Here is an 18774-nt window from a genome sequence, read left to right on the forward strand (position 1 = left end):
AATCCTCGTGCAACTACCTATTGGACGTCCATCATTTTGTAAATATTAATCCTCGTGCAACTACCTATTGGACGTCCATCATTTTGTAAATATTAATCCTCGTGCAACTACCTATTGGACGTCCATCATTTTGTAATTCTGAAACGTACATGTAGTCATCAGAGGAAATCTGTTAATTTTTTTTGTATTAAGTCGGAGCTGTTGTAGCACATGCCTGTCCTGGGCCAGCTCCTCCGTCCAGGACAGGAAAAGGGGTGGGGTGGGTTGGAGGAGGGATCGCCTGCACTGGCAGGTGCAAGGGATCACCAGCAATCCGACTGGGGCCGGTAACAGGTGGAGGGTGGTATGGTGCTATGAAGCCAAAGAGAAATGGTGCACATTTTTGTGAAGGAAGTTAGGCACAATTTTCAATGGTCCGTCAAAAGATAAGCGAGCTACGTATAGTTTTGGAAGATTAGTGTGTCAAGAGTAGCTCGTAAAGAGGACCTACATGTAGGTGTTGAAATGTCTTCCTAGGTTGCCCATAGGGGCCTTTTTTATTAGCAGCAAGGGATCTTTTATATACCCTAAACAACGGACAGGACAGCAAATACCAGGGTCTTTGATATATGCTTGTTCAACTGTAAAGTCTACACTCGAGATGTAACAAGCATTTTGAGTGTACTGGTAAATTAATACATGTCCCTTGACGGGCACAACACATTTTCATATCTCCTATAATTGTAAAAAACGGGTAAATTGCCATGTAAATCAAACTTGCCTTGTTATGGTATAGTGCATGATGAACCTATATACAGTTTCAGCTCCACATTTTGAGGTATTGCACACAAAAAAAAAAGGAAAAAAAAAACCCACAGGAAAACTAATGTTTATATCTCCTAAGTTCAAGGGTGATAACTCTGTCAAAACGGGTGCTCACGAGGTGCTTGTGTCACAGGATTGAATCATCTCAATGGATCCATTCAACGGATTGGGTTTTTTCTTCTCGTTCCAACCAGTGCACCACAACTGGTCAAAGGCTGTGTATGTGCTTTCCTGTGCATATAAAAGATCCCTTGCTGCATTAGTAAAAATGTTGCAGGTTTCCTCGTAGGAAAAACAAGAAAGTTACAGTCACGTGACCAAAACAGGAAGGATTGTACAGTAGAAGAATTTTAGGTCATCCCATTGGCTGTTAGGATGTTCGAACCAGATTACTATCCTTAGGGGAATATGCATTGTTGAGGACAGGTGAAGAAAGAAAGAAAGAAGTGTTTTATTTAACGACGCACTCGACACATTTAATTTACAGTTATATGGCGTCAGACATATGGTTAAGAACCACACAGATTTTGAGAGGAAACCCACTGTCGCCACTATATGGGCTACTCTTCCGATTAGCAGCAAGGGATCTTTTATTTGCGCTTCCCACAGGCAGGATAGCACAAACCATGGCCTTTGTTGAACCAGTTATGGATCACTGGTCGGTGCAAGTGGTTTACACCTACCCATTGAGCCTTGCGGAGCACTCACTCAGGGTTTGGAGTCGGTATCTGGATAAAAAATCCCATGCCTCGACTGGGATCCGAACCCAGTACCTACCAGCCTGTAGACCGATGGCCTAACCACGACGCCACCGAGGCTGGTAAAGTGACAGGTGAAGAGGAAAAGAAATAGTAACTTTCCACTTGAAATCTTTGTTCAACAAGCTTTCTTCTTTTTTTTTTTTTTTTTTAATTTTTGGGCTAGGCTGATTTTATTGCTAATTAAACTGAATACATCATAGTTCAGCCTAAAATTGTCACTTACGACTTGCGAATATTGCTGACTAGTACTATGACTATCTGAATGAAAAAAAAGAACACATTTTTTATTTAATGACACACTCAACACACATTTTATTTACAGTTATATGGCATCAGACATACGGATAAGGACCACACAGATATTGAGAGAGGAAACCCGCTGTCGCCACTTCATGGGCAACTCTTTGATTAGCAGCAAGGGATCTTTTATATGCACCATCCCACAGACAGGGCAGTACAAATGACGACCTTTGATATACCAGTCATGGTGCACTGTCTGGAACGAGAAATAACCCATTGGAGCCCACCAACGGGGATCGATCCCACACCGACCACACATCGAGGTAAGTCTGATAGAAGAGTTATCTGTCTAAACCAGGTGTGAGTAATCACAAACACCAGTATTGATCAACAAACTATATTTCTGTTTAACAGATCACACACATTTGTACATACATGTACATTAGATTTGCACACACACCAAAATATTGTTGAGGAGCTTTACCGACGGCAATTTATATCTCAATGACAGCAATTACTGTCAGTACGGTCTTTAAGTCCGAGCCCTGAGGAGGTATATATTTCCCCATCAGCTTGCTTGCTGCTTTTGTAACAAGTCCTTCAATGTTCTGTGAATGTTATAAGTATACACACGTTCCTATGATCGGCTAGATCTTGCTGTTTTCACAATTCTTTCTTCATAGTTCTTCAAATGTTGTGAATGTAAATGTTCCTATGTTCAGCTAACTTAAACTTTTGACAACAAGTTTTTCGTCTTCATAGTTCTGTGAATGTTGTGAATTTAGATGTTCCTATGATCAGCCAACTTGCTGTTTTCACAAGCAGCTCTTTTGTCATAGTTCTGTGAATATTGTGATCATATGATGCTGTTTTCATTTTAAACTTATTTTCGTGCTTATATCCAATTAAGGTTCAAGCACGCTGTCCTGGACACACATCTCAGCTATCTGTCCAGGACAGTGGGTTAGTGGTTAGTGAGAGAGAAGAGGGTGTAGTGGCCTTACACCTACCCATTGAGCCCTTAAGAACTCGCTCTGGGTTGGAGCTGCTACTGGGCTGCGAACCCTGTACCTACCAGCCTATAGTCCGATGGCTTAACCACTCCGCCACCGAGGCCAGTTGCTGTTTTCACAACAAGTCCTTCATGGTTCTATGAATATTGTGATCCTATGAATTTTTTTTCATAAAAAGTCCTTCATAGTTCTGTGAATGTTGTCAGTATACACATGTTCCTAGAATCATCTAACTTGCTGTTGTCTTAACAAGTCCTTCATAGTTCTGTGAGTGTTGTCAGTATACACATGTTCCTGGAATCATCTAACTTGCTGTTGTCTTAACAAGTCTTTTTTCATAGTTCTGTGAGTGTTGTCAGTATACACATATTCCTAGAATCATCTAACTTGCCATCTTCATAACAAGTCCTTCATAGTTCTGTGAGTGTCAGTATACACATATTCCTAGAATTATCTAACTTGCTGTTGTCTTAACAAGTCTTTTTTCATAGTTCTGCGATTCATTTTGTACTCGAGCGCTGCGTGTTCTTCGGCAAAGAGAGCCTTGAGGACTGGGTTGAACATCGGCAACAGGTGCAGATCACACATCCGTACCTGTAAAAAAAAAGGAATGTTTGTTTAACCACACCCCAGCACATTAAAATCGATTGTTTTGCTTAATGATATTGCAAATAGTCTGTCCCACGGGAAAGCCTTTTTTTCCCTTCATACTATGGAATTCACTACAAATTATTTATTTTGAAGCCGATTGTTTTCTAAATTGCACACACAAATACAGTGAAACTGCTCTGAAACAGACACCCTCGGGACCAAAGTAAAATGTCCGGTTTTAAGAGGTATCCGGTTTAGAGATATTCTCTTCTGCACAGATATTTAAAAAGGGACTCTGACTATGAGAAACGTCCGGTTTTGAAACAATTCTGGTTTACAGAGGGTCCGGTTTTGAGAGGTTTCATTGTATATTTTTGCTATTTCCAAAACACGTTTACTTTTCTTTTTACGTCAAACCAAACTGAAATTATTTACTAAAAACATTTTTGTAGGAGGATGGGATGGACTACAGAGCACATTGATTTATTAACGGTTATTGGATGTCAAACATTTGGTAATTCTGACATCTAGTCTTAGTAAGGAAACCCTTTATATTTTTCTACTAGCAGCAAGGGATCTTTTATATGCATTTTCACACAGATGGGACCTATCTTATTGTGACCTATCTTATGGTGACCGACCTAGAGAGCTATACCAGCAGGAGCTTCAGCTCCTTGTAGGGTTACCCAAGCTGGATTGGTCAAAGGGTAGAGGCTAGACTAATATGGGTTATTGTGGGTCACCCAAGCTGGATTGGTCAAAGGGTAGAGGCTAGACTAATATGGGTTATTGTCGGTCACCCAAGCTGAATTGGTCAAAGGGTAGGGGCTAGACTAATACGGGTTATTGTGGGTCACCCAAGCTGAATTGGTCAAAGGGTAGAGGATAGACTAATATGGATGACTGTGGGTCATCCAAGCTGAATTGGTCAATGGGCAGAGGCTAGACTAATATGGATCACTGTTGAAGACATGAGCTGGGCCAAACTACTTGTAGGGAGGTGTCTGACTGCAGCTTACGGCACATTCGCTCATATGACAGACAGCTACACAGACAGAACACAAATGTCTTTGATGTACCAGTCGTGGGGCATTGGTTGGGATAAGGAGAAAAAACAAATGAGACAATGCATGGCTCGAACTTAAGAATTTGTCTCCCATGGCAATTTTTAAAAGAATTGTCATGGGTGAAACAGCCCAATGACGACAATTTTGAGCCTGCCTATGGCAATTTTATTTTAGAAGTGACATTTGCAGCAAATAAAAATGACTGAAAGCAGGGGTGCAGAAAGTACTCGCCTGCTCATCAAAAGATTTTTTTTTTAAATATTTTAAACAACACATGCAATATGATGAAGAATAAATGTACCCTCATGTTATCAAAGGCGATCCCCACTTTTCCTGTGAGACTGTCGTTAATGACGGGAATCTTGGCGTATCGCTGACTGAAGTGGTTCAACATGACGAACTTGGCTCTCATCTTAACTCCAATGTTAATGGCTTGTGAAGTTGTGCTGAAGGAAGAACAATTAATTATATTCTGCAATCACTATATAGTCACTGACCAAAAATATAGGTGTTTGAGAGGGAAATTTCTACCTTTACACTAGTTATGAACAGCAATGGAATCTTGTATTGTTCAGTTATTTATTCTTTTATTTCCAGTTCACTGTTATTATTTACGAGATAACCTCTTAAAATTTGCAGCAAACTCAGGAATGTCCCTTCAAACTAAGTTAAGGTATCACTTCTGGCAAATTCCATGAGCTTCTCGTTGTCTGGGCCCTCATTCACGAAGTTATGTTAGCCCTAAGATAACCGTAGGCACATAACTAACTTATGCACTTAAAGAGTGATCTTAGCACTAAGACCATTACATGGAATGGGGCCCCGGTGATAGTAGTAACTCGAAATACACACACGCCTTGGAAACCAGGGTGAGTGACTTAAACATAAATGAAATGGAAGTTACGGTACTGTATATTGAACTGTGTGATATTTATAGGATATTAAACAGGCTTCCATTTCATATCATGTTTATGTTCCGAGTGAAATAATTTTCAGTTGTCACAAACTTTAGCGCAAGTGACAATGAAATTTAGTTCATGAGGGACATAAACATGATTCGAAATGGAAGACAGTTTAATATCCTGTTTATTACCCATAATCCATCTTAATTTATATCACTCAGCTCAGTTGGTTGACGTTCCTGTAAGGTTGTAGTACACCAACTGATGATGTCACAAAGTGTTATGTCCCACTTGGCATTCTAGTGGGACGTATCACTTTGATATGTACCAAGATATTTTTAACCATATCGGTAATACGGTTCTTTTATTCACCTGTGTGTTTTTAATCTGGCCTCCTCTTCTAAATCATCTTCCATAGTGGCTTCATGAATTAACAAATCACAGTCCTGACCTGTCACGTATGGAAGGAAAGGAAAACATCGTTATTTATAATTATTATTTTAATATTGAGTATTAACCCTTTTAAAGAGAGATATATTTTTAAGCCACACCTCCCGTGGGGGAATTACTTTGATAAAAATCACTAAAAAATTTAATAAATCAAATTCTAATTTAAGTAGTAAAAATAGATCTATTATTTAACAATGTAGAATTTAAAAACATTTATGTAATTTATAACAGTTGCTGCTTTGTAAATAAAAATAGCCAACAAATCACATGCAGATTTGATGGGCGCCGCCATTTTGATTTATGTCATTGCCAAGTGATGATAACTAAGTGTAAAAGTAAACAAATTATTGCAGTAATTTAGAGTTACCCTTCTTATTAATAGAGTTATATTTCCCGTTAAATTAATGAATGATAAAAATGCACTCGCACAGTGCATAGTAAAAAAAAAAAACCATGTTTGATTCACAGCACTGCTATATGTCACTTTTCCTGTAAGGCCGTAAGCGATGTAAATGTCATTCTCCATGTCAAAGTGTTAACCACACACTTGGTTTAAATTGTGACAGGAGAAACCCACTACTGCCACAAATCAACCCACTGGAGCCGGAAAGTGCTATCTACATTTTTGTGTTTCTGAATCCTTCTGGATGGCACAAGTTAATAATATGTATTTAACTCTTATCCACCCAGCTTTCCAATATGAAATATGTAATTTTGAACCTACATTATTCAACCTCAAATTGTAAAAAAACCCCAACTAATTTAACACTATTTTTATGTGTGTCATAGTTTAGAGAACATATTAGTGAGTCTAATTATCAAAATAAACTTCACAGAAGAACTTATTAATATTTAAAAAAATATTTTTTTTTAAAACACTACGATCATGATCCATAAAGTAATTGGTTATGACTGTTTATTTTTACTTTCAATCGACGAGTAACAGTTATGAACATCGTTGGTTTTTTTTAGTCAGATATTATTTGGACCAATCCAAGCATTTATACTAAATGCCTTGGACTGGCATTTATACTAAAAGACTAAAAGGACACAGCCCAGTGGTAAAGCAATCACTTGATATGCAGTCAGTCTGGGATTGATCCCTGTTGGTGGGTAAGCCCATTGGGCTATATCTCATTCCTATCCTATCAAAGGCTGTGGTATGTGTTATCCTGTCTGTGGGATGGTGCATATAAAAGATCCTTTGCTACTAATAGAAAAATGCAGCGGGTTTCCTCTCTAAGACTGTATGTCAAAATTATCAAATGTTTGACATCCGATAGCCAATGATTAATAAATCAATGTGTCTCGTTAAACAAAACAAACTTTAAATTTTAAACTAAAAGACTATTTACACATTGGAATTATCCATAAAACACTATTTCAAATCTGAAATCTATACTCTATATGATAAAAAAACTGGATACTGTAAATTTTTAATTCTGAAATACAGACTACGTAAGCTAGTGCGTGAATACAACAAGTGTATGTTTGTTTTTGTACTGAGACCGAGACCTAAACTAAAAGCACACTTACCTGCTCGGACAAGTTTGTCACAGGGCATTGTGTCTCCCGAGTAGACTAGCTTCCAGCCATCTTTGTGTATGATGGAGACACCAAAGGCATTGCGACAGTGATACACAGTAACAGGCAGAAACTGAAAACACATACAAACACTAAAATAGAAACATCATGGAAAACAATCAGTTATATAATGTACTCCAAAATATCATCAGAATCGCATTAATAGGTAAAACCGGCCTCGGTGGTGTCATGGTTAAGCCATCGGACATAAGGCTGATAGGTACAGGGTTCACAGCCCGGTACCGACTCCCACCCAAAGCAAGTTTTAACAACTCAGTGGGTAGGTGTAAGACCACTACACTCTCTTCTCTCTCACTAACCACTAACAACTAACCCACTGTTCTGGATAGACAACCCAGATAGCTGAGGTGTGTGCCCAGGACAGCGTGCTGGAACCTTAATTGGATATAAGCATGAAAATAAGTTGAAATAAACAAATAAATAAATAGGTAAATATAAACAAACCCATCCCTGAACAGAAATAGCCACATGGTATACTGTTAAATTATTCTCTATGTAGTTTGCAGTTCATCTCAACATTACCCCAATGGCAAGGGAAATAACTCACTATTTTTCATTATTTAGGGAAATGATCAAAAATATTTAACATTGAAATAACAATACCCTAGTTTAGCTATCAGGTCTCAAAGCATGCAGTAAATGGTTACATATTAGAGAAGAACTTTGCTTCTTAAAATTTATTTTGTTTGAACGACACCACTAGAGCACAACAATTTATTAATCATCGGCTATTGGATGTCAAACATTTGCTAATTTTGACATATAGTCTTAGAGAGGACACCCGCTACATTTTTTCATTAGTAGCAAGTGGGCTTTTATATGCACCATCCCACAGACAGGATAACACATACCACAGCTGTTGATATACCAGTTGTGGTGCACTGGCTGGAACGAGTGCTTTACCACCGGGCTACATCACGCCCCTATTTTGCTTCTTAAAACGCTAGTACATAGGCATTGTAAATATATGTAGTTACATGCATGTAACTAAAAAATAGGCTTTATATATTGGCCCAACATGTTTCACAAGAAAAATAATAAAATACCATTTCAAATGTAATTTAATGCCGTCACTTTTGTCAAGCTGTATTACTGTGCCAAACATATTTGTTTAAATACCCACCCACTAGTCATTTTAGGCTACGTATGACCCTGCATAACCAGGGGAAGAGAGAAAAAAAAAAAACTGTAATAAAAAGATCGTAGTATTGGGTCCACTTAATTGTTTTATTTAAAGTTGACTTATTAACTAAAAATCCTGTCTATGAGATAGAAATCCCGTAAACAAAGACAAATTATACATTTAGAGAAATAAAATTCCCACTGATTAAAGTTTGTTTCTGTTTAATGACACCACTAGAGCACATTTATTTTTAATCATTGGCTATTGGATGTCAAACATTTGGTAATTTTCACATGTAGTCTTAGAGAGGAAACCTACTATTAGTAGCAAGAGATCTTTTATATGCACCATCCCACAGACAGGAAGAAGGAAATGTTTTATTTAACAACGCACTCAACACATTTTATTTACGGTTATATGGCATCGGACATATGGTTAAGGACCACACAGATATTGAGGGAGGAACCCACTGTCGCCACTTAATGGGCTACTCTTTTTAATTAGCAGTAAGGGACCTTTTATATGCACCATCCCATAGACAGGATTGCACATACCACCCGCCTTTGATATACCAGTTGTAGTGCACTGGCTAGAACGAGAAATAGCCGAATGGGCCCACCGACAGGAATTGATCCCAAACTGACTGCACATCAAGCCAGCACTTTACCACTGGGCTACACCCCGATTACTACAAAAGTTATGACTACATAATAATAACATTTAACTCACATTAGACAGTCCGAGGTGATCCAAAATGAACTCATAGCGTTCTCGTTGCTCACTGTCTATTGGACGCTGACTGAAGTGGTGTAGTGGTATCAAACTGAAACACACAAGAAGTACACACATTACATATTTTTATATAGAATTGATTCTTTTGTGGAACGGGGCCCTGGTTTAGATGTACTACTGTCTCAGAAGGGTACACCTTCGCAACCAGTCATTCTTAGCATGGATCCATTTAAACATTTACTGAATTACAATATTATGCAAACTTCATGCTGTCTTGTCGATATATTAATTTTTATGTAAAAAAGCTCTCATGTGTTTTATATAGAATACTAAACGAGCTTGCCTGTCATACCAATTTTATGAAATGAGTAAACAGTTTTGGTATGTGACGAGCGAAAGCGAGTCAGATACCAACACTGTTTATGAGTTTCATAAAAATTGTATGACAGGCAAGCTCGTTTAGTATTTTATTTATTTCAAACCTGCAAACAAGCTGCAACGCAAAAGTAAGCAGATGTTGAGACTACTACGTGTTATTTTTCTACGAACTGTGTCAGCAAGTGATCTACATGTATGTCACAGGAACATCATGCCAATATTACACTAGTTAAATACTGAGTGATTGTTATGACATGGGCAATATCTTACACTGGTGTGTAATAAGAAAAATATTCCATACATCACTCATTAACATTTTTAGTTAGAAGTTTGTTTTTATTTAACGACACCACTAGAGCACACCGATTTATTAATCATTGGCTAATGGATGTCAAACATTTGGTAATTCAGACATATAGTCTTAGAGTGGAAACCTGCTACATTTTTCCAATAGTCACAATAGATCTTTTATATGCACCATCCCACAGACAGGATAGCACATACCATGGACCTTTGATGTACCAGTCATGGTGCACTAGCTGGCAGTGATAAATAATCCAATGGGCCAACTGACGAGGATCGATCCTAAACCGACCAGCGCATCAAGTGAGCTTTTTTTTTGCACTTTACCACTGGACTACATCTCGCCCCTTTAACATTTTCAGATAAAAAATAAATATACCGGCCATAATCTTACTTGAGTTCATCTCTGAGTGACTGAACTTGAGAGCCGTAGAATTTCAGCCACTTTGATATCTGAACGGGAGCCAGGAGGTGCAGTGGAGTGAATGGGAGACCGGCAGCCTGCAACGCTCTCTTTCTCTCCGCTACCAGACTGAACAGTCCCTGTAAGAAGAAGTTTGTTTTGTTTAACAACCCCACTAGAGTACATTGATTTATTAATCATCTGCTATTGGATGTCCAACATATTGACACAGTCAAAGAGAGGAAACCCACTACATTTTTCCATTAGTAGCAAGGGATCTTTGATATGCACCATCCCACAGACAGGATAGTCAGTCGTAGTGCACTGGTGGGAACGAGAAATAGCCCAATGGGCCCACTGATGGAAAGAATGAAAGAAATGTTTTATTAAACGACACACTCAACACATTTTATTTACTGTTATATGGCGTCAGACATATCGTTAAGGACCACACAGATATTAAGAGAGGAAACCCACTTTTGCCACTTCATGGGCTTCTCTTTTCGATTAGCAGCAAGGGATCTTTGCACCATCCCACAGACAGGACAGTACATAACACAGCCTTTGTTTCACTAATTGTGGGGAAACTGGCTGGAATGAGAAATAACCTAACTAGTTCAAGTTTAAAGTTAAAGTTTGTTTTGTTTAACAACACCACTAGAGCACAGATGTATTTATCATTGGCTATTGGATGTCAAATATTTGGTAATTTTCATATAAAGTCTTTAGAGAGGAAACATGCTACATATTTCCATTAGTAGCAAGAAATCTTATATGCACCGTCCCATAGACAGGACAGCACACATCACAGCCTTTGATGTAACCAGTCGTGGTGCACTATCTGGAACGAGAAATAGCCCAATGGGCCCACTGATGGGGATCGATCCCAGACCAACCGCACATCAAGCGAGTGTTTCTCCACTGGGCTATGTCCCGGCCCATTTTCACATAGTCTTTAAAGAGGAAACCTGCTACATATTTCCATTAATTGCACAGGGATCTTTTATATGCACCATCCCACAAACAGGATAGCACATACATGTTTCATGGCCTTTGACACACCAGTCGTGGTGCACTGACTGAAACAAAAAATAGCCCAATGGGTCCACCGACAAGGATTGACCCTAGACCGACTGAGCATCAGGCGAGGCCTAATAACACGCTATACTGCCACACCATAGTTTATTCTTCTCAACTAGCAGCAAAGGATCTTTCACATGCACCATCCCAGACAAGAAAATACATATCTCAGCATTTGCTTTGTTAGATGTGAGAAAACTGGCTGGAATGAGAAACAGTCCGACTAGTTTAAGAGTGTACGAGAGCTATGTTAGTTTCTGATGTGGTGACAAAATGTTGTACAAACCATGTGGTGATCAGCATGGAGATGGGACACAAAAACAGCCTTGACCTTCTGCAGAATACTGTCAGTCTGGTTGCCATAGTAATGGTACAGCTGGGCAGCGGTTCCTTCTCCACAGTCAAGAAACATACACGAGTCATGACTGAAAAAACAGGGAAACATAACATCATGTGTCAAATCAAATAACAATTTTTTTTTTTTTAATAATTTTTTATCCAAAGTAGGCAGCTATGACCTTTGAAATATACCCAATTTAATTAATCTGTAATGAAATATTTAAAATGTAGTCAATATGTAAGATTCAAAAGCTGGTAAAAATGCACTAACTGACAACTAGTTTTGACAAGTCTGAATATTTGTGTAATTAATAACAATCAAACCAAAACAAGATTCAAGCATTTTACTGATGTCCATTTGGATTGGTGAAAACTCCAGAGCATTCAATTTCTAAGTGATCTTTCATAGAAAAAAATTGAATTTCAGTTTAGGTTACATCCTAGGCCCATTGCACTTCAGCAAACATCTCTGCCTGTGCTTTGTTTTGACTGGTCAAATGAAAGCTATCTGGGACACAGGATTTAGATCGATCTTTTGATCAACATAAGAAATGATTTTAATTAGATTGACCTTTATAATACATTAAAAATTACAATATTACAAAATATTTTCCAAAATAAATAATAAATAAAGTATAATAGTCATAAATTCAAAATATAAACAGATTTGTAAAGAGTTACTGAAAGAAAAAAACACATTTTATTTAATGATTCGCTCAACACATTGTAATTACAGTTATATGGTGTTGCACATATGGCTACAGATTACACAGATATTTAGAGAGGAAACCCGCTGCTGCCACTACACGGGCTAGTCTTTTTTTTAATTTTTATTAATTAGCAGCAAGGGCTCTTCTATATGCATTATCCCACAAAAAGGATAGTACATACCACAGCCATTATTCCACAAGTTGTCAATCACTGGCCACAATGAAAAAAGCCCAATTAGCCCACCAATGGGGATCTACCTTTGACAACCAGTGCATTAGGCGAGTGCTTTACCACTGGGCTATGTCCTGCCCCCCCCCCAAGAATTACCAAAACACTCATAGCTGTTTACAAAAACCCTTGGACAACAGCTGACCTGAGATGAAGCAGTATCCCACTGACGTTCCTGCGTTTACTCGGGATGGAGGACCCCGTGCCTAGAAACACGACTTCCGGATAGACGGCCGATGTTTTGGTTGGTTCAGAGTCGAGTTTCTCCTTCAGGTCTGCCAGGAGATCAGAAAATCCTTCCAGGTTCGTCGCCTCCTGTACATACGCAGCTCGATCTAGCTTCAAGCACTGATCCCTGAAACAAGAATTTAGCAGAATTAAATGTCTTGCCTACCATAAACGTATTCAGTGTTGCCGACAGTTGAATTGATAGATGTTCTTGTGCAAAATAAACGAGTGTAATAAATAGGAAGCGAAAACAATGCATGTGAACTTCTGTATTTATTACATACACGTAGATTCTTTTATTTTTTACAAAAATGGTTTTTAATTTAACGTCATAACTACATGACTGTACACTTTCTTAAATCTATCAATCAAAATACCTTTCATCGATTTACTTAGCGTTAAGAATCATAATCTGCAGCAATCTTGTGTAATGTTTCAAATACGATATGACATAATTTGTAGATCAGATATAACGTCAGTAATAAAAAGGTGCTATCTCCAGTAAAAATAAAGCTATATACAAATTTCATTTTGATATCTCCAGGCGTTGCAAAAAATATGGAAAACAAATTTTAACATTTCCTAAGTTCAAGGGACATAACTCCGTCAAAAATAGGTAAATCATTATGAAAGTCAACCGTGATATGCAACAGTACATGATGAAACTATACACAAAATTTCCCATCTGGAAAACATATGTGGGATAGACGGATGGACAAACAGGACAGAGATGAAACCTACATGTATAGTCCCCTCCGGTCGGGGACTAATAAAAATGGAATTCCCAATTTATAAATTCGGGTCAAGATTGCACATATGTGTGATACAAGATAAATGTATGATTGAATAGGTATGCAATAAAAAAGAAACTTTAAAAAAAATTAAAATACACTTAAAACACTTTTTTTTTTTTAATTTACCGTATATCTTCGCCTATAAGTCGATTTTTTTTCACCCAAAAATTATTTTATAACTTGGGGGGTCGACTTATAAGAGGGTAAACAAATTTCACCCAAAAATATTACCGTTTTGGAGATTATTTTACAAGTTTTATTGTTGAAGTATGTCCTGTATGTATGTTAATTTGACACATTTATTTTTCATAACCTTTTTTTTTTTTTGGTATTAGAACGGTTTTGGTTATGCAAAAAGGCGTGCGATCTCACTCGCATACCAAGAGAACAGTCCACTTAGTTAAAATAACAGTCATCACTAATAGCAAAAATTTAAACAATACTAACTACCTGTTGTCTGAGTTTATTCTGAAATTTGGTCACTGGCATTAATGGTTGTTCAAACAATGTTTTGTCGGTGATTAACTTCATGAATATTACTGTGCTTTCCCTGAGCTTAGACTGATCTCTGCAGTTCACTAGAGCAATAGGGACATACATCATTTGGTACAAAAACCAGTGTACTTTCCAGAGTTATCCTCCTTACATGTATTAATATGGCGGAAAAACATGTGATACTTTCAGTTTTAATACTTTTATCGTAGTGATCTGTTGTCAGTGTTTATAAATAAAGTTGTTGTCTGTGCACAAAACCATTCTGTACAGTGCCATACGGTAACAGTCAAACAGCTTTCACTATTTACTAAGGTAATATTTCGTTTTGATGCTATGTAGTTTGATTGCGATGTACAAAACATGAAAACCGAAGTTTGTAAAATAATTTTCTTTTGTTCAAATGTTGTAAATTATTGTTCTCATGTGCGGAAAATAAGAAATACTTCAATATTTATAAGTTGTTTTTCATGGGTCGACTTATAAACGGGTCAATAAAAAAACATACGTTTTCAGGGCTTGAAATTAGGGACTCGACTTATAGCCGAGATCGACTTACAGGCGAAGATATACGGTAATAAATTTCTCTAAAAGGATGTAGGACTTATAGTTTGTGAGAAATGGAGCTGAAAAGTTTGTTTGTTTTAAAGTTTGTTTTGTTTAACGACATCACTAGACCACATTGATTTGTTAATCATCGGCTATTGGATGTCAAACATATAGGGCCGATTTCATATGTCTAGGTTATCAGTGGCTTTTGGAAACATATGGTTTAAACTTAGGTTAAACCCTGGGTCATGTTTACTGTGTATTTCACATGTCTGGTTTTCAGTAATCCTAGTTTAACACTGGGTTACAATTGTATTGCTTGTTTAAACCTGCCCTTGAGGTGGTTTTTCGCTGGGTTTGCTCAATGTAACTTTTCTTCATGGATAATTTCGGCAGCAAAATTGTGTTTTACGTCAGTATTGCAGAGCCATGAAATGTGAACGTATATTAGAGATCATTTGAAGCCACTACAGAAGTGAATACAGGGTGGGGTAGGGCAGGTTCGAACTTTAGACAAGATGCCCTTTTGCTTTTTTTTAGCACGACTGTATAATTAGATCCACCCCTTCACCATGTTCGAAGCAAACGAACAACAAAGCGCCTGAGATATATAGAGGATAATAAACAAGATACCAGTTATTATAAAATTTATGTCCCGAGTCAAATAATTTTTAGTTGTCGCAAGCTTTAGTGAGCTATGTTTTCTCTAAACGCCTTTAGTTTAGACGCACATGTAGCTATAGAAACAATGTAAACCACTTTACACACTGTTCTGGGTATTGCTATAACTTTACATTTTAATCACGTTCCTAGATAATGTTCAAAAACAAAAGTTATCGTTATTCTGTTAAAAATATAAATAATGATTTGCGTTAAAATGACATTTTGTTATAAATTTAAAATTAAAACAGTTGTGAACACAAACTCATCAAAGTACATGACGTCATTTTATGTGTTTGCCAAATTGTGATGATGTTATATTTAGTACCAACAAAGTCATTGGTTTGTAAGCGTCAAATCATCCAGTAATATTGTACGTCGCACCACTGCAGAATATTTCTCATTGAGAAAATATGAAAAATATTTTCCCTGCTATGAGTGGTCACTGGGGTAATAAATATAATTATTTACTAAATTAGTAAAAATAAAATTTTCTTCTTTGTGTATGAACTGCACGAAAACGGGAAGTACTAGCATTGGAAGTTGATTGGTTACCACCAGTATCAAAGCAATAAACGTCTATCATAGACTGCAGTCTTATAATGACATACTTACGTGTTTGTCTCGTCTTAATAAAGGGGGAACAAGGCGGTATAGGCCCACAGTTTTGAAAAATTGACCAAACGTTGTCTTGGGTCCCTCAGGCATCCGCGTCCCATTTTAATTTTTTTTTATATTATGTTAGAACTAAAGGTAAATGCCAATAACAAAATGTTTATTTATATTTGCATTATTACCAACAGCTATGTAGGGTTCTGTAAGCATTTGACATGGATTATAACTAATATTATTGTGAGTAAAATGATGGAAATACATGGTGAAATGTGTTCAGACCAGCTCATTTTGCTCAAATATGTCCATCATTTTTGACAGAATGTGAAGGTTTGCTCCACATTTGGGGGGGGGGGGGGGGGGGGGAGGCGGTAGCTAATCCCCCATCTCGAACGCGAATGTTAATAATATACTGGTAATGAGTTTCAACTACAAAGTGATGAAGTGTAAGCTATTCCTCGCTTATGTCCCTTTCCAAATTTGCAGGTAACCCATGTAAAAAGCGTGGTTTTGTAAATATGGGAAAAACACACACATGTGAAATGCACAACGGGTGTATGTCTTGGTCAAGTTTTTCAGCGTTTTACGTAAACCAATGTTAAACCTAGAGACCCCCCAGGTCTGCCATGCTTGCTCTTGACTTTGCGAGAGAATACTTACCAACTGAAACCCTTGTGAGGTCGAAGCTGGTACTTGAGGTTGGTGCATGCTTTTACTGCCAACACGTCTCTGTCCTGGGGTGGGTCTTCCATGGTGAAGTGTGGCAGCAGCGGGTAGATCTGGGGGTGCAGCAGGTTGAGCTGGGCCTGCATCGAGTACAGACCAAGATGGCAGACCTCGGATGTGGTTTCGTTCAGGACGAGGTGCTCTGTACTCTTGCCAAAGCTGAAACAATCAAAAAAAAAAAAAAAAAAAAAATTTAAGTCTTAAACGACACCACTAGAGCACATTTATTTATTAATCATTGGTTATTGGATGTCAAACATTTGGTAACTTTGACATTTTTACATGGATTGCAACTAATATTGTGGGTAGAATAATGGAAATACACTGCTCATTTTCATTAAATATCAGTATCGTTTTTGCCCAAATTTAAGGATGTGCTCCAGCCATAGGGGTGTGTGTGTGTGTGTGTGGGGGGGGGGGGGGGGGGGCAGTTGGCCCCACTGTCTTGTATGCTTATTATGGTTTTGAAAAAAATATACAGGAACAAAATAAAAGAGTAGGGGTTCTGTACAACGCACAGGTTATTCCTACAAAAATCGATGTCATACCATGGGAAATAACAATTTTAAAATGTTGATGTGTGAGGGTGAAAATTAATTTTGTTTGGCCTAAGCTTGGTGAGTACCGTACTGGATTAATATTCTGATTGCAGGATAAAAAAGAAATACTATGACAACCTCTTCATCCACGTCTGGTATCTGGCTCCGGTCATGACGTGGCTTAGTGTCATGTAAATAACTAATAACACTGAGTTTATCTCATCAAACACACACATACACTCACAGACAAACATAAAGGAAATATTATAACAACCTCTTCATCCACTTCTGGTATCTCGGTCCGATCATGATGTGGTTTGGTGTCATGTGAACGACTAACAATGCTGGGTTTGTCTCATCAAACACACATACACTCACAGACAAACATAAAGGAAATATTATAACAACCTCTTCATCCACTTCTGATATCTCGGTCCGGTCATGATGTGGTTTGGTGTCATGTGAACGACTAATATTAAACACTGGGTTTATCTCATCAAACACACACATACACTCACAGACAAACATAAAGGAAATATTATAACAACCTCTTCATCCACTTCTGGTATCTCGGTCCGGTCATGATGTGGTTTGGTGTCATGTAAACGACTAACAATGCTGGGTTTGTCTCATCAAACACACATACACTCACAGACAAACATAAAGGAAATATTATAACAACCTCTTCATCCACTTCTGGTATCTCGGTCCGGTCATGATGTGGTTTGGTGTCATGTGAACGACTAACAATGCTGGGTTTATCTCATCAAACACACACATACACTCACAGACAAACATAAAGGAAATATTATAACAACCTCTTCATCCACTTCTGATATCTCGGTCCGGTCATGATGTGGTTTGGTGTCATGTGAACGACTAATATTAAACACTGGGTTTATCTCATCAAACACACACATACACTCACAGACAAACATAAAGGAAATATTATAACAACCTCTTCATCCACTTCTGATATCTCGGTCCGGTCATGATGTGGTTTGGTGTCATGTAAACGACTAATATTAAACACTGGGTTTATCTCATCAAACACACACATACACTCACAGACAAACATAAAGGAAATATTATAACAACCTCTTCATCCACTTCTGATATCTCGGTCCGGTCATGATGTGGTTTGGTGTCATGTGAACGACTAACTACAACAAACTGGGTTTATCTCATCAAACACACACATACACTCACAGACAAACATAAAGGAAATATTATAACAACCTCTTCATCCACTTCTGATATCTCGGTCCGGTCATGATGTGGTTTGGTGTCATGTGAACGACTAATATTAAACACTGGGTTTATCTCATCACACACACACATACACTCACAGACAAACATAAAGGAAATATTATAACAACCTCTTCATCCACTTCTGATATCTCGGTCCGGTCATGATGTGGTTTGGTGTGGTGTCATGTGTGAA

The 18774-nt window shown here is 37.8% G+C and overlaps 1 protein-coding gene across 1 annotated transcript in view; it reads right to left on the bottom strand.

The window, feature by feature from the left end:
* Positions 1-2799: 2799 nt before the first annotated feature.
* LOC121379412 (zinc phosphodiesterase ELAC protein 2-like) overlaps positions 2800-18774 on the bottom strand; it is a 42652-nt gene continuing 26677 nt past the window's right edge. The window contains exons 13-21 of the mRNA XM_041508018.1: positions 16726-16950; positions 12876-13085; positions 11739-11877; positions 10364-10512; positions 9286-9379; positions 7365-7485; positions 5751-5829; positions 4778-4922; positions 2800-3412 (exon numbers count right to left, since the gene is read on the bottom strand). Of these exons, the coding sequence (XP_041363952.1) occupies positions 3269-3412; positions 4778-4922; positions 5751-5829; positions 7365-7485; positions 9286-9379; positions 10364-10512; positions 11739-11877; positions 12876-13085; positions 16726-16950 (1306 nt within the window). The 3' untranslated portion in view covers positions 2800-3268. The remainder of the gene's footprint in view (positions 3413-4777; positions 4923-5750; positions 5830-7364; positions 7486-9285; positions 9380-10363; positions 10513-11738; positions 11878-12875; positions 13086-16725; positions 16951-18774) is intronic.

This window comes from Gigantopelta aegis, chromosome 8 (assembly GCF_016097555.1).
Source record: "Gigantopelta aegis isolate Gae_Host chromosome 8, Gae_host_genome, whole genome shotgun sequence".
Classification (NCBI taxonomy): domain Eukaryota; kingdom Metazoa; phylum Mollusca; class Gastropoda; order Neomphalida; family Peltospiridae; genus Gigantopelta; species Gigantopelta aegis.